The 13,865-nt window shown below is 47.9% G+C and overlaps 1 protein-coding gene across 3 annotated transcripts in view; it reads right to left on the bottom strand.

Annotated features, from left to right (window-relative positions):
* Positions 1-4,939: 4,939 nt before the first annotated feature.
* The window catches only part of LOC147100439 (CMP-N-acetylneuraminate-beta-galactosamide-alpha-2,3-sialyltransferase 4-like), a 106,272-nt gene continuing 97,346 nt past the window's right edge, over positions 4,940-13,865 (bottom strand). For 2 of the 3 annotated variants that reach the window (XM_085968165.1, XM_085968166.1), the window contains one exon: positions 4,940-5,815. In XM_085968165.1, the coding sequence (XP_085824291.1) occupies positions 5,735-5,815 (81 nt within the window). In that variant the 3' untranslated portion in view covers positions 4,940-5,734. The remainder of the gene's footprint in view (positions 5,816-13,865) is intronic. The other variant, XM_085968164.1, reaches the window with a different exon arrangement.

Below are 13,865 nucleotides of genomic sequence, written 5' to 3'. Positions count from 1 at the left end.
TCTGCTGCGGTTATATCTTTGGACTTTTTCTCCTTGTGTTTTTCCTCTTTGTGCTTTTCTTCCTTTGGCTTCTCTTTGACCTTAAAGCCTTTTTCTTTCTTCTTGGAGAAACTAGGATTTTTGAAGACATGGATACCCTTTGGCCTTTTCATCCTTGATGGGCTCTCTGCTTCATCACCTGAGTCATCTGGTCTGCTTATGGCACAGTTTATACGGTAGACTCTCTTGACCAGTTCTAAGTCTTCACAAGCTTTGTCACCTAGTATCGAATCAAGTCTTGCAGCCACAACAGAAAACATGAGATGATGCACTTTGTCTTTGACTGTCACTTTAAGTCTGCATACACCTAAGCTATCTATTTTCTGTCCATTATAGCTCTTCAGTAGTACTGACTTTTTCTGTATTTTGGGCTTTTCTTTCATATTTTTTATGTCACTCATACTGATTAAGTTTGCTTTTGCCCCAGTGTCCAGTTTCAATGTAACTAATGCTCCATTTATCTGCAGTGGGATCATCCATTTGTCCACTTTTACTGCATTGACTTTATGTTCAGCATTGTCCATTTCTGAGGGCTGCACATTTTCTGTATCTTTTTTGATATTGTCACATGACACCATTCCTACAAAAAATGTCTCACTTAAATCAGTGTCCTCAATCACATTAACTTGTTGCCCTTTAGTTGTTTTTACTTTTGAAAAGCATTGTTTGGCAAAGTGATTCTTTCCATTACACTTTGTGCACATTTTTTCAAACGCTGGGCATTGTCTTAACTGGTGTTTGTAACCACAGCGTTTACAATTAAAAATTTCATCCTCCGATTGCTTTTCATTTCTGTTCTGCCCACGTTTCTTCCCCTTGTAGGACACAGCACCGACAGTAGCATTATCACTCATTACAATCGCATCATTATTGATTTCACTGAAAGTCTTCGCGTGCTTTCGAGCTAGCTCGCTGGCTTGGCATATTTTCACCGCATTTTCCAAATTTAGTTCGGTTTCTCTCAACAGGCGTTCCCTGACTTTTTTTATCATGAATACCAAACACAATCTGGTCACGAATCATGGATGATTTCAGCTCAGAGAAATTACATTTCTGTGCTTTCAGTTTCAGATCAGTTATAAAGCTATCAAAAGTCTCATTTTGTTGCTGTGTCCGAGAACGGAAGATGTATCTTTCATACGTCTCATTCTTTTTGGGAGAGCAATGTGCATCAAATTTTTTTAGCACATCTTCTAATTTTTCCTCTGTTCTCCGCTGGATTAAATGCAAATGTATTAAATACCTCTATCGCCTGTGGGCCTGCAACCGTGAGCAGCAACGCTATCTTCCTTGCGTCTGGCTTCGTACCGATCTGATGGCTGCAATGTAGAGTTCGAATTGCTGTTTAAAAGTCTGCCAATTGTAGTCGATTTTTTCTGTGAGATTCAAACGCTCTGGTGGCTTCAAATTCTCCATGTCGCTTTTCACAATTTTCAGCAGACCTTCACCATCCTGGTACCATGTTATGTTCATTAATAAATAGACATTCTTATTATGAACACAGCTAGCTTTTGCTAGACACTTTTATTGAGCACGTGAACTAGGTACTGTATCTGTAGAGGCTTCCATCTTGACTGCTGCCTTGTGGGTAGCCTTGTGCCTCATGGGTAATGTAGTCTTAATATATATACAGCTGGGTAGTGTAGTCTTATGCATACAGCTATATACAGCTCTACGGCTCCACCTAGTGTCCACTATAGAATGACATGTTATTGATCATTACAGATAGAGCCTACACTTTCGCACAAGACTTGTCTCTTTTCATATTCTCAGTTCCAGCAATTCCTTCCTTCATTTGTTGCTGGAGAAATCCGTCTGTGACTGATCCGTCAGGAAAAATGCAAAACTGCAGGCACTTCTCACAATCCACAAATCACCGAGTTTAAAAGAAATGCCTTAATCTGAGAAGGAGGCACTGCAAGCTGCTCTCATCTGCTGGAATACAGTCATGTATATTGCTCATCTATGAGTTACAAAGTGTTTTTAACACAGGAGCATAGGAGTAGGCCATTTAGCCCCTCGAACCTGGTCCAACTAAGAAACCTTCAATTTAAAGGCACAGTGATCCTGTACATAAGACAATAAACTGCCCCTGGAGTAGGGATCAATTGCGCAAACATCAGCTCAATTTCCACTGTTCTCCTGGGAGATAGAATCAATGGCCTTTCCATTCATTCGTCACTTCCACGTTGAAGGGCGCTTTACTTTACTGGGAATTTTTCTGAACAATGCTGATCTATTTTTGGTGACACATTGGGCCAGAAATTCAGGTCCCCATGGGTGAGTACGCGCCGTATATCACCAGTAAGGCCAATGGAAGTGCCGGTTTCGCGCATGCACTGGGAACCGGAACTTCCGTTCCCTTGAAGAAAGGGGTTCACACGGAGAGGCAGCACGTAGACCTGGAAATTCCGATTTTTTCACAGGTTTCTCCGTGCGGGTAAGTCCCCAGCAGCTGCGCGTAAATAAAGCAGTCGTAAGGCCTGCTTTTAACAAGGTAAGAGGTTAATTAAGTAAAATTTAAAAAAAATTTCCACAGGTTTATCATTTTAAAATACTTTAAAGAAAAGTAAGTTTATTTTTAGCCCTGTTAAAAACTTTAATTAATTTTTTCAAAAATTTAAATTTTTGTTTAAAATAGTTAATTTATGTAATTTATAGTTATTTTAAAAATGTGATTTTTAAAAAATGTATTTGAAGTTTTACTTAGGTTTTGGGGCCGATCTCTATTCATAGAGTCAAACCTATGAATGGAGATTCCCTGCTCCGATTGGCTCACCATGGCCCACGTGATCCCAGGGGACGCTGCGAACTAACTGCGCCGCTGAGATACGCAAGCACTGCGCACCGGCAGCTGGAGGAGGCCCAGGATCGGAATCCCACGCGGGCCCACAGCACAACGGCCGGTGTGCTATGTAAGTGCAGGTTGGGGGCTTGCGCCCGCGAGAAACCTCCAACCCAAATTTCTGGGCCAAACTAAACACAAAATCTGCAGCAGCTCGGCCAATCTGTGACCTTCTCACTGCTGGGCTACACAAGGTCACTAGATTTCCATCAGTTTCTTTCTTTTCATTTCTACTACCTGTCACTTCTTTCCCAATTTAAATGAGTACGGACATCTCCGGACACCCGCGAGTCAAGAATGATTCCTTCATGTTGGTAACAAAAAGATTAGGGTAGAGCTTCTAATCAGCAGAGTTCAATTGTTTAACATGCTCGCCCTTATTTCCTGTGCTCGCTGTTTAACACTGTTGTTAACCCATTTATTTAGCAGTATGAGCACATTAAGTGTTGTTCCATGAACTTTGACAAAAGGACGTTCTACCCTGTAATTGTCCCCTCTCCTTGCAAAACAGTTTTTAATTGCACATATGTTGCTCTTTGCGTTTGCATTTTCAGAGCTTAATGACTAAGAAATCTCCTAATTACTCAAGTCATTGTTGTGAGAATGGCACCTGATTTTTTTTGTTTAGACCTGTACAGTTATTTTGCCATTTTGTGGCCCGCTCTGGGCCGGAACACAAGAGTCCACAGTCCTGATTAAATGCCCATCACCATCGAGAGAATCCATCAGCAGTTTGAAAAGAAAGGAAAAAAAAATCTGCCAAGTTTTTGGAAAGTAAAATCAGGAGGAGGCATGTCAACAATAGTGAGGGGGCAACCCACCCTCCCTCCACCTACCGTGTCCTAATCCCCATTCTCGTGTGCCCAATTCCAACTTCCCCACAACCTTCATCACCCATTGTCACTTCCCCAGCCCATTCACCTCTCTCCCAGTCTCCTCTCTCCCATTCTCCTCTCTCCCATTCTCCTCTCTCCCAGTCTCCTCTCTCCCAGTCTCCTCTCTCCCAGTCTCCTCACTCCCAGTCTCCTCTCTCCCAGTCTCCTCTCTCCCAGTCTCCTCTCTCCCATTCTCCTCTCTCCCATTCCCCTCTCCCCCAGTCCCCTCTCTCCCATTCTCCTCTCTCCCATTCTCCTCTCCCAGTCCCCTCTCTCCCATTTCCCTCTCCCATTCCCCTCTCTCCCATTCTCCTCTCTCCCAGTCTCCTCTCTCCCATTCATCTCTCTCCCATTCCCCTCTCTCCCATTCTCCTCTCTCCCATTCTCCTCTCTCCCATTCCCCTCTCTCCCATTCCCCTCTCTCCCATTCCCCTCTCTCCCATTCTCCTCTCTCCCATTCCCCTCTCTCCCATTCTCCTCTCTCCCATTCTCCTCTCTCCCATTCCCCTCTCTCCCATTCCCCTCTCTCCCAGTCTCCTCTCTCCCATTCATCTCTCTCCCATTCCCCTCTCTCCCATTCTCCTCTCTCCCATTCTCCTCTCTCCCATTCCCCTCTCTCCCATTCCCCTCTCTCCCATTCTCCTCTCTCCCATTCTCCTCTCTCCCATTCTCCTCTCTCCCATTCCCCTCTCTCCCATTCCCCTCTCTCCCATTCTCCTCTCTCCCATTCTCCTCTCTCCCATTCCCCTCTCTCCCATTCCCCTCTCTCCCATTCTCCTCTCTCCCATTCTCCTCTCTCCCATTCCCCTCTCTCCCATTCCCCTCTCTCCCATTCCCCTCTCTCCCATTCTCCTCTCTCCCATTCCCCTCTCTCCCATTCTCCTCTCTCCCATTCTCCTCTCTCCCATTCCCCTCTCTCCCATTCCCCTCTCTCCCAGTCTCCTCTCTCCCATTCATCTCTCTCCCATTCCCCTCTCTCCCATTCTCCTCTCTCCCATTCTCCTCTCTCCCATTCCCCTCTCTCCCATTCCCCTCTCTCCCATTCTCCTCTCTCCCATTCTCCTCTCTCCCATTCTCCTCTCTCCCATTCCCCTCTCTCCCATTCCCCTCTCTCCCATTCCCCTCTCTCCCATTCTCCTCTCTCCCATTCTCCTCTCTCCCATTCCCCTCTCTCCCATTCCCCTCTCTCCCATTCCCCTCTCTCCCATTCTCCTCTCTCCCATTCTCCTCTCTCCCATTCCCCTCTCTCCCATTCCCCTCTCTCCCATTCCCCTCTCTCCCATTCTCCTCTCTCCTAGCCCTATGCATCTGCTTCCCATACCAGACCCTGTCACCTTGCTCTCCAACCAATTTGGTCGCAGCTGTCAAGAGTCAGTGGTGATGTTCAGTGTCACTTCTCACAATGCCCAGAGGGCTGTGGAGGCTCAGTCGTTGAGTATATTCAAGACAGAGATCGATAGACTTTTGGATATTAGGGGAATAAAGGGATATGGGGATAGTGCAGGAAAGTGGAGTTGAGGTAGAAGATCAGCCATGATGTTTTTGAATGGCGGAGCAGGCTCGAGGGGCCGTATGGCCGACTCCTGCTCCTATTTCTTATGTTCTTAGTAATGCAAGAGAAAGCGATGAATCCTATTAAGAGCAAAAGGTCTACCAGGTTCCATTGTGTGAGGAGGCTCCCTTAACACTATAGTCCAATCACGGTAGCACAGCCTCTTCATTCACACTATGAAAGTTGGCACAGTCCCATCTCCCACTGGAGAGAGTAGCACTGAATCCTGACACCCTCAGCCAGACAAAGGGAGGAACAAAGCAGTGACCTTGAGTGTTGGCTGAGTAGGATGGGAAAGAAAGACACACAGTGGTGGGATTCAGAGAATGTTGGAGGGGAGGAAATACATTCAAGTAAAGTCTAAGTTACTGGCAGATTTGTTGAAAAAAGATCCTCTCAAAAATGTATAGATGAACATTATGGTTAAGTGAGACATTTGATAAGTCCAGCGTCCCTTAGCTTCTTCAAATACAGGTGTTCATGGGTGATATTGTGCACAGGGTTCTGAAAAAGCAAAATAATCAGAATGATTAAATAGGCTACCACTCCAAAGCGCAAGCTAATTATTACCAATATACAAAGACTGAGGAGAAACAAACACAACAGGGTCAGGATACCAACAAGAATCAGAAGAGTACATTTTTGTGTCCCTGGATGCAGCATATAGGGCAAATAGAGCATAGAGTGGGAAAAAACACCTGAGATATGCTAAACCTTTATAAAACACTGGTTAGGCCTCAGCTGGAGTACTGAGGCCAATTCTGGGCACCTGCACTTTAGGAAGGATGTCAAGATCTTGGAGAAGGTGCGGAGGAGGTTTACCAGAATGATACCAGGGATGAGGGACTTCAGTTATGTGGAGAGACTGGAGAAGCTGGTATTGTGCACCTTTAGAGCAGAGAAGTTTGAGGGGACATTTAATAATGGTGTTCAAAATTATGAGGGGCTTTGATTGTAAATAAGGCGAAACTGTTTCCACTGCTGGGTGGGTTGGTAACCAAAGGGCACAGATTTAATATAATTGGCAAAAGAACCAAAGAGATTTTTTTACACAGCGAGTTGTTATGACCTGGAATGCACTGCCTGAAAGGGTGGTGGAAGCAGATTCAAGAGGAAATATTTCAAAAGGGAATTGGATATATACTTGAGAAGGAAAGGTTTGCAGGGCTGTGGGGAAAGAGTGGGGGAGTGGGACTAATTGGAGAGCTCTTTTATAGCGATGGCACAGGCACGGTGGGCCGTATGGTCTACTTCACTGCTGTAAGGTTCTATAAAACCGAGCAGGGAAAAGCCTGCCCAGTTTTCCGTCTGCCCCTGTTAACCAGGCCCAAACTTTTACCTGCTTTTAAGCTAAATAAGCTGACAACAGGAACATTGTAAAACTGCTATTAAACATTCAGGTATTGAGCACAGTCACGTAAAGGACCAGTGTTATGTGGTAAAGTGTTTAGTAACCAGATTTAGTCTCCTGCAATAGAGAGTTTCAATGGCATCGTTGGTGATACATCATAAAATCTGTTGTTTCGCTAAACCAATGCAGTTCAAAAGTTCACATTCCAAAAACTATTACTATTATACCCAGGTGTACATAGCAGTCTGTGCACGTGAAAAGATCTAAGATAAATATTTGATCTGGCTTTAAAAGGTTGGCATGGAGGAATAACATAAGACACAGGAAACTGAAGTGTGTAAAAAATAACTTTTTTTATGATGTTGACTAGCAGAGTTTTACAGTTAAGCAAAGCACGCTATAACACGCGTGCAGCTATAGTCCTCCAGTTAAGTTACCACCTCTTTATGTACTCATCCACGCAGATTTCTGCCACACCCACAGCACTGAACCAGATTGAACCAAAGTCATGAATGGCATTCTTTGTGGCTGAGACCATAGTGTATTATCCTTTCTCCGTCCTTCTCGACCTCTCTGCTGCTTTTAATGTGGATCAACCAGCTCACCCTCCCCTATTACCTTTCCTTTGTTGTCCAGCTCCATGGGACTGCCCTTACCTGCTTCCACTCTTACTGATCTGATCGTAGCCAGAGCGTCTCCAGCTATTGCTTCTTTCCACACGCCACACCATCACCTCTGAAGTCCCCCAAGGATCCATCCTTGCAACGCCTTTCACGATCTAAATGCTGCCCTTTTGGCATCATCTGTAGGCATGGGCTCAGCTTCCACATGTACGTTGATAACACCCAACTGTACCTATCCACCATCTCTCTTGAACCCTCCACTTCCTCTGCGATGCCAGACTGTTTGTCCAATATCCAGTTTTGGATGAGCCATTATTTCCTCCAGCTGAACATTGGGGGGGGACCTTCTGCCTCCATCCTCGACACTGACTCCACCTCCCACTCCAGCCGCTGTCTCAGGCTGAAACAGACGGCTCGTAACCTCAGCATCCTGTTTGATCCTGAGCCAAGCTTACGACCCCATACCCTCTCCATCACAAAATCCGTCTACTTCCATTTCTGCCCTTACTTCAGCCCAACTGCCACTGAAACCCTCATCTACGTCTTTATAATCTCCAGACTCAACTATTCCCTTTCATGTCTACTGGCCAACTGGAGATTAGAATCCCTGTACCATACACATTCCCTGGAGTTTCAGTCAGTAGGTGTTGGGTTGGTATGCTATTGGCCCAGTAATTCCGGGCCCAACGCGTGAGTAAGGATGGGGTACTCACGTGTGTGCCCGGAGGAATTGCCGGTTTTCAGCATGCACAGCGCATGCACTGAAAACCGGCATTTCCTGTCCTCTGACCCCAGGGGTTAAGAGGCTGAACGCGTGCGCGGTATCGGGCAGCGCGTGCGACTTGGATTTCCTCTATTTTTAGAGAGTTGCGCGTGTGTAAAGACCTCCAGTATTTACGCATTGAAAAACCACACGTAAGTACTTAGTTTTTCAGGTAAGTGGTCTATTAATACAATTGAGAATTTTTTTTCCACAGGTTTGTTATTTTTTAAAAATTTACAGTAAGGAAAGTTTAGTTTTAGCCCCGATTTTTTATATAAATTTTTTTTTCAAATTTTAAAATTATTGTTTAAAATAGTTTTTTAGAGTTCTTTATGGTTCATTTAAGTAGTGCAATGTTTTTTAAAATTTTCTTTCAAGTTTAAGTAGTGTTTTGGGGCAGGAGTTTTCATGAGTTTGGCAGCTCTTACTGTCAAACTCATGAATGAACTTTTGCAACCTCCCATTGGTTGCCCTGTGCTCACGTGATCCCAGCCAGCTCATCGCACTAAGTACGCCGCTGGGTCACGCACGCACAGCGCGGCAGGACCTCAAGCAGGCCAGTCAGAGGAAATGCAATGCGGGCCAGAATTAAAATGTCAGCGCGCTGGGTAAGTGAACATCGGGGGCTTGCACGCGCGGCAAGCTCCCGATCCTAATTTCAGGGCCATTGACTTTGCAAGAGCCAGAGGTCAGCAGCAGGTCAATTCCAAGTGTGTCCACAATTACATTTCCTAAAACAAACTCCTTCATTGTGTAAGTTTGATATTTCTTGTTGTAGCGTGCATTACCTTATACCTATAAACATTAAAATCCATCTGTAGGTCTCAGAAGTGAAGTAAGAAGAATTAAAATTCCACCACATGTTTAGTTCTTCTTTCACAATACATCTCAGATAGATTGTATCTACAATTGATACCAACATTGAATCATCTTGATGGTCAGCTGCCTTGCAATTACTTTACTGCCAATTAGAGCACTGGGAAGTAATAGGTTTAAAACTGAAAGCAATTTTGTATAAGAAAGTTTAGATGATACTGTTGCGTTTGCAAAGATAATCCAGAGGCCGTATACAGAGCTCAGTTCATGTTGCTTTTAATGGCTGATCCAAACACACTCTTCCAGGCAAAAGCAATCGAATACCTATATCCAATGTCAGACACAATACAACAATAACAGCACTATCAAACTCCATGTGCTCAGGCCAAGGCAATCGAGTACCTGTCACCAATGTCAGACATAACATTTCCGCCCCCCTCACAGAATTTCAAACATGAAATGTAGTGACAAAGTCCTGTAGGTAGCCAGGGCGAGAACGTGTACGAACAGGCCGAGGTGCGGACTGGTGAAGAGCAGGCCGAAGTGGGGACTGGTGAGGAGCAGGCTGAGGCACAATATCTGCTTGAGGGTTGGCTGGCTGAGCCACATGTGCATCCCGCCACTCTGGGGGTAAGGCTTGGGGATTAGGTCTGTATAATCCCGCATCAGAGGGTGCTGGCACCTTCCGAAGGCGGCTGGCATGCCACCGAGAGCCGTCAGTGAGGCAGAAAGTGGCTGGTCCAAGTTAGCGGCTGATTTGGAGAGGGGAGGACCAGAATGAGGCTATCTTATTGTTGCGGTGAGGCCTGCGGACTCTGACCCAATCGGAGACTGAGATGTTGGGCGCCTTGGCCCTCTTCGACTGGTCGAAGCAGAGTTTCATCTTCTCCTGCTGTCTAGTGACTGTGGCTTGAGCCCGTGGAGCAGGGCTCTGAGCTAGCAAGGGGCGGAGGCTGCCAAGGGGCAGCATGAGCTCACGGCCCAGCATGAGGGATGTGGGTGAGACCCCTGTAGTGGAATGCTGGGAGGCTCTGTAGTGCAGCAGTGTGTGGAGGAGGGCCTTGTCAAATGCACACCCCTGGGATAGGTGTGCTCTGAGGCCATTTTTCAGTGTCTGGTTAAAACACTCCACCCCCCCATTTGACTTGGGGTGGTAGTACGCTGTGACGGATGCCCTTGCTCTCAAGGTAAGAGGAGAGTTCCGAAGAGACCATTTGGGGGCCATTGTCTGTGGTGATGGCCTTTGGATGCCCCCAGCAGGAGAAGAGGGACTCAAGGATATCAATGATGACCCGAGAGGTGACGGAGCCCATGGCAGTGACCTCTGGCCATTTTGAGTGCAGGTCATAGGTCACCACTAGGAACCGTTGATGGTGGGGGACACCATGGATCTCCCCGCAGACGTCCAGCTGCAGGTGCTCCCAGGGCTGAGAGGGCCAGGCAAGGGGTTGCAGGGGTGGAGGAGCTTGGTGGCCAGTCTTGCCACTTACAAGGCAGGCTGCACAGTCCTTGACCAGGGCCTCGATTTCCCTGTCGATACCCGGCCACCACACTAGGTCTCGGCATCGTTGTTTGAGCTTCACTATGCCCAAGTGGCCCTCGTGCGCCATGGATAAAACACGCGCACGAAGGGCACTTGGGACCACAGTGCAGAGCCCACGTGCAACACAGGAGTCATTCCAGCAGGAGAGCTCCTCTTTAACTCTGGAGTAGGCAGACAGTTCCTCAGGCACCTTGCGAGGCCAGCCATCTCTGATGAAGGTGCACAGCTGGGAGAGGACCGGATCCTGTTCAGAGGCCTCTTTGAGCTCCTGGAGAGAGACTGTGGTTTGGAGAGGCGTGTGCAGCATCTGGACGATATCCTGTTCCACATGTTCAGACCCAACGAGTGGGGCTGGGGCAGAGACAGTGCGGGAGAGCAGATCTGCAACAACATTGTCACGTCCTGGTGTGAACTGGAGACTGAAATTGTATTGGCGGAGGCGGTCAGACCAGCGGTGTAGACGCAGTGGTCTGTGGCCCGTGCCGGATGTCGACAGCAGGGCAGTGAGAGCCTGGTGATCGGTTCGCAGGGTGAAGGCACGGCCATACGTGTACAGGTGCCACCGCTCACATGTCCAGACGCACACCAGCGCCTCACGCTCGCCTACTGAGTACTTCTGTTCAGTGGAGCTAAGGGCTCGGGAGGCAAAGGCGATTGGTTTCTCCACTCCATTCTGTATCTGCGATAACACCGCCCCCACAGCTGCAGCAGACGCGTCGCAGGTGACGAGGGTGGGGCTGGCGACGTCAAAGTGAGCCAACACTGGAGGCGACGTGAGCTGCGATTTGAGGAGGCGAACAGCTTCCGTACAGGCTTGTGACCACACCCAGGGCTCATCCTTTCGCAGGAGCTGGCGCAGTGGGGCTGTGGTGGCTGAGTACTGGAGCAAAAACTTCAGGTAGTACCCAGTCATGCCAAGGAAGGAGGCAACCTGTGCTGCAGAGCTGGGTTCTGGGATGCTGTGAATGGCATCCACGTTTGACTGGAGTGGGAATATACCGTCAGCCAACAACCGAAACCCCACAAATTCGATCCCTGAAACATCAAAGACACACTTTTTGCCATTCAGTGTGAGCTTGTGTTTTGCTAGAGCCGTGAAAACCCTGTGAAGGCGTTCATCGTGAGTGGAGGTCGAGGGCCCATGCACGACGATGTCATCCAGGTAGATGGCCACCCCAGGAATGCCCGCGAGCACAGAGGACATCACCTTTTGGAAGCAGCTGGGTGCAGAGCTAAGTCAAAATGGCATCCTGGTGTACCGAAAGACGCCAGCATGTGTCACAAAAGCAGTGAGGTCCCTGCTGCTGGGGTGGAGGGGAACCTGTAGATAGCCCTGTCGAAGGTCCAGTTTCGAGAACAGGATGGAACCATAGAACTGCGCTGTGAGTTCCTTTGACGTGGGCAGTGGATATTTGTCAGGGATTACGGCCTTATTCACTGCTCGAAGATTGACACAGACGCGTAGACCACCTGACTTTTTCGTTGCGACCACCAGGTTGGAGACCCATGGGGAGGCATCAACTGGTTCGATGATGCCAGCTTCCAGTAGCTGCTTTAGTTCAGCTGTGACCCCGTCACGGAGAGCAAGCGGGATGCGGCACAGTGGCTGAATGACAGGGGTAACGGTGGAGTCAACCATGGGCTGGTGGGTGAAGGCAGTCAGCCAGCCCAGACCCTCGAAGAGTGCTGGCCATGTTTGGCGCCACGATGAGGCGACGTGCAGAATCGCAGACCCGCCGGTGTCCAAGAGAGAAAAACCCAGGTCAGTGAAAAGTTCCAGTCCCATCAGGTTAGTTCCTTGACGTGCCACATGAAAACAAAAATCTGGCAAAACTTTTGTTCCATAGCATACAGTGAGGTTGACTGAGCCCACTAGTCCAATTTTCGAATTACCATACCCGCAAAGGGCAGTGGAGGGCGCAGAGAGTGGCAGGGAGCTGAAAAAGCGTTTGAATGTGTCCACATTCAGCAGTGAGACGCTGGCACCGGTATCCAACAACAGAGGGATGCACACATCATTCAGGTTAATTGTGCATGACTTGAAAGCCACTACTGGCCCAGAGCTCATGTTCTGAATTATAGGCCAACTGCTTGAGGACTGAGAGTGTTCATTTGTAGCAACAGGGGCAGAGCGGCAGACATTGGCAAAGTGATTTTGTTTTCCACAATTGTGACAGGCTTGGCCGCGCGCGGGGCAATTCTGCACTCTGGTAGCATGTGAACGAGATCCGCAGTTTCCACACTGTTGCCGCGGTAGCGCGTGTTGCTGCCGTCGCGCGAGCATTACCGTGCCAGAGCTGTCGGGGCCGAGGGCGATGTCACTGGGTGTATGTGCTAGTTTCACTGCACATTCGGCTGCAGACTCCACTTGAAAGGCAATGTTGACTGCCTGTGACAACGACAGATCGTCGGACTCGAGTAACAGTCTTTCACGCACTCTCACGTTGTTTGTCTGCTCTATTAGTTGATCACGCACCATCTCATCTTGTAGTGCACCGAACTTGCACGAGCTAGCTAACCCCCTCAAATTAGCCATGTATTGATGCACCGACTCGCCGGGGAGTAGGTGACGCTGTCTAAAAATGAATCGCCGCAGCAGGGTACTTTGTGGGGCAGAGAAGTGTGTGCTTAACAGAGCCACAGCCACATCATACGTTTGAATTGAGTCTGCTGCGCATAATGTCCCAAGAACACGCTGGCCCTCCACTCCCAAGCAATGGGATAACAGTGCCTTTTTCCGTGCTGTACTCACATTTTCTAGTCCAAGAGCAATGAGGTAGGTTTCAAAGGACTGTAACCAGCGAACCCATGGGATCGGGGGCTCACCGGGTAGTGCAAGGAAGGGAGGAGGTGGTGGAAGAGAGATTTCAGCCATCCTCGTCGCCAAATGTTGCATTTGCAAAGATAATCCAGAGGCTGTATGCAGAGCTCAGTTCATGTTGCTTTTAATGGCTGATCCAAACACACTCTTCCAGGCAAAAGCAATCGAATACCTATATTCAATGTCAGACACAATACAACGATAACAGCACTATCAAACTCCATGTGCTCAGGCCAAGGCAATCGAGTACCTATCACCAACGTCAGACATAACAGATACATCCTAGATTTCAATATCTAACTTGCACTTCGTCTATTCATAATATTGGCCCAGAAATTCAGGTCTCCACGGGTGAGTACGCATGGGGTACTCACCCGTAAGCCCAATGGAAGTGCCGGTTTCCTGCATGCACTGCGCATGCGCGGGAAACCGGCACTTCCGTTCCCCTGAAAGAAGGGGTTCAGAAGTCGAACGCGTGCGCCGGAGAGGCAGCGCGTGCGCGTCGAACTTACGTTTTTTTTGCAGATTTTCCCGGGAGGGTAAGTCTCTAGAAGTCGCAAGGCCTGCTTTTTACAAGGTAAGTGGTGAATTAATTAAAATTAAAACATTTTTTCCACAGGTTTATTATTTTTAAATA

Source organism: Somniosus microcephalus, chromosome 26 (assembly GCF_052327205.1).
Source record: "Somniosus microcephalus isolate GS21.2 chromosome 26, FLI_Smic_1.0, whole genome shotgun sequence".
NCBI lineage: Eukaryota > Metazoa > Chordata > Chondrichthyes > Squaliformes > Somniosidae > Somniosus > Somniosus microcephalus.
Note: the sequence above shows the minus strand (reverse complement) of the source record. Positions and strands in the feature narration are given on the sequence as shown.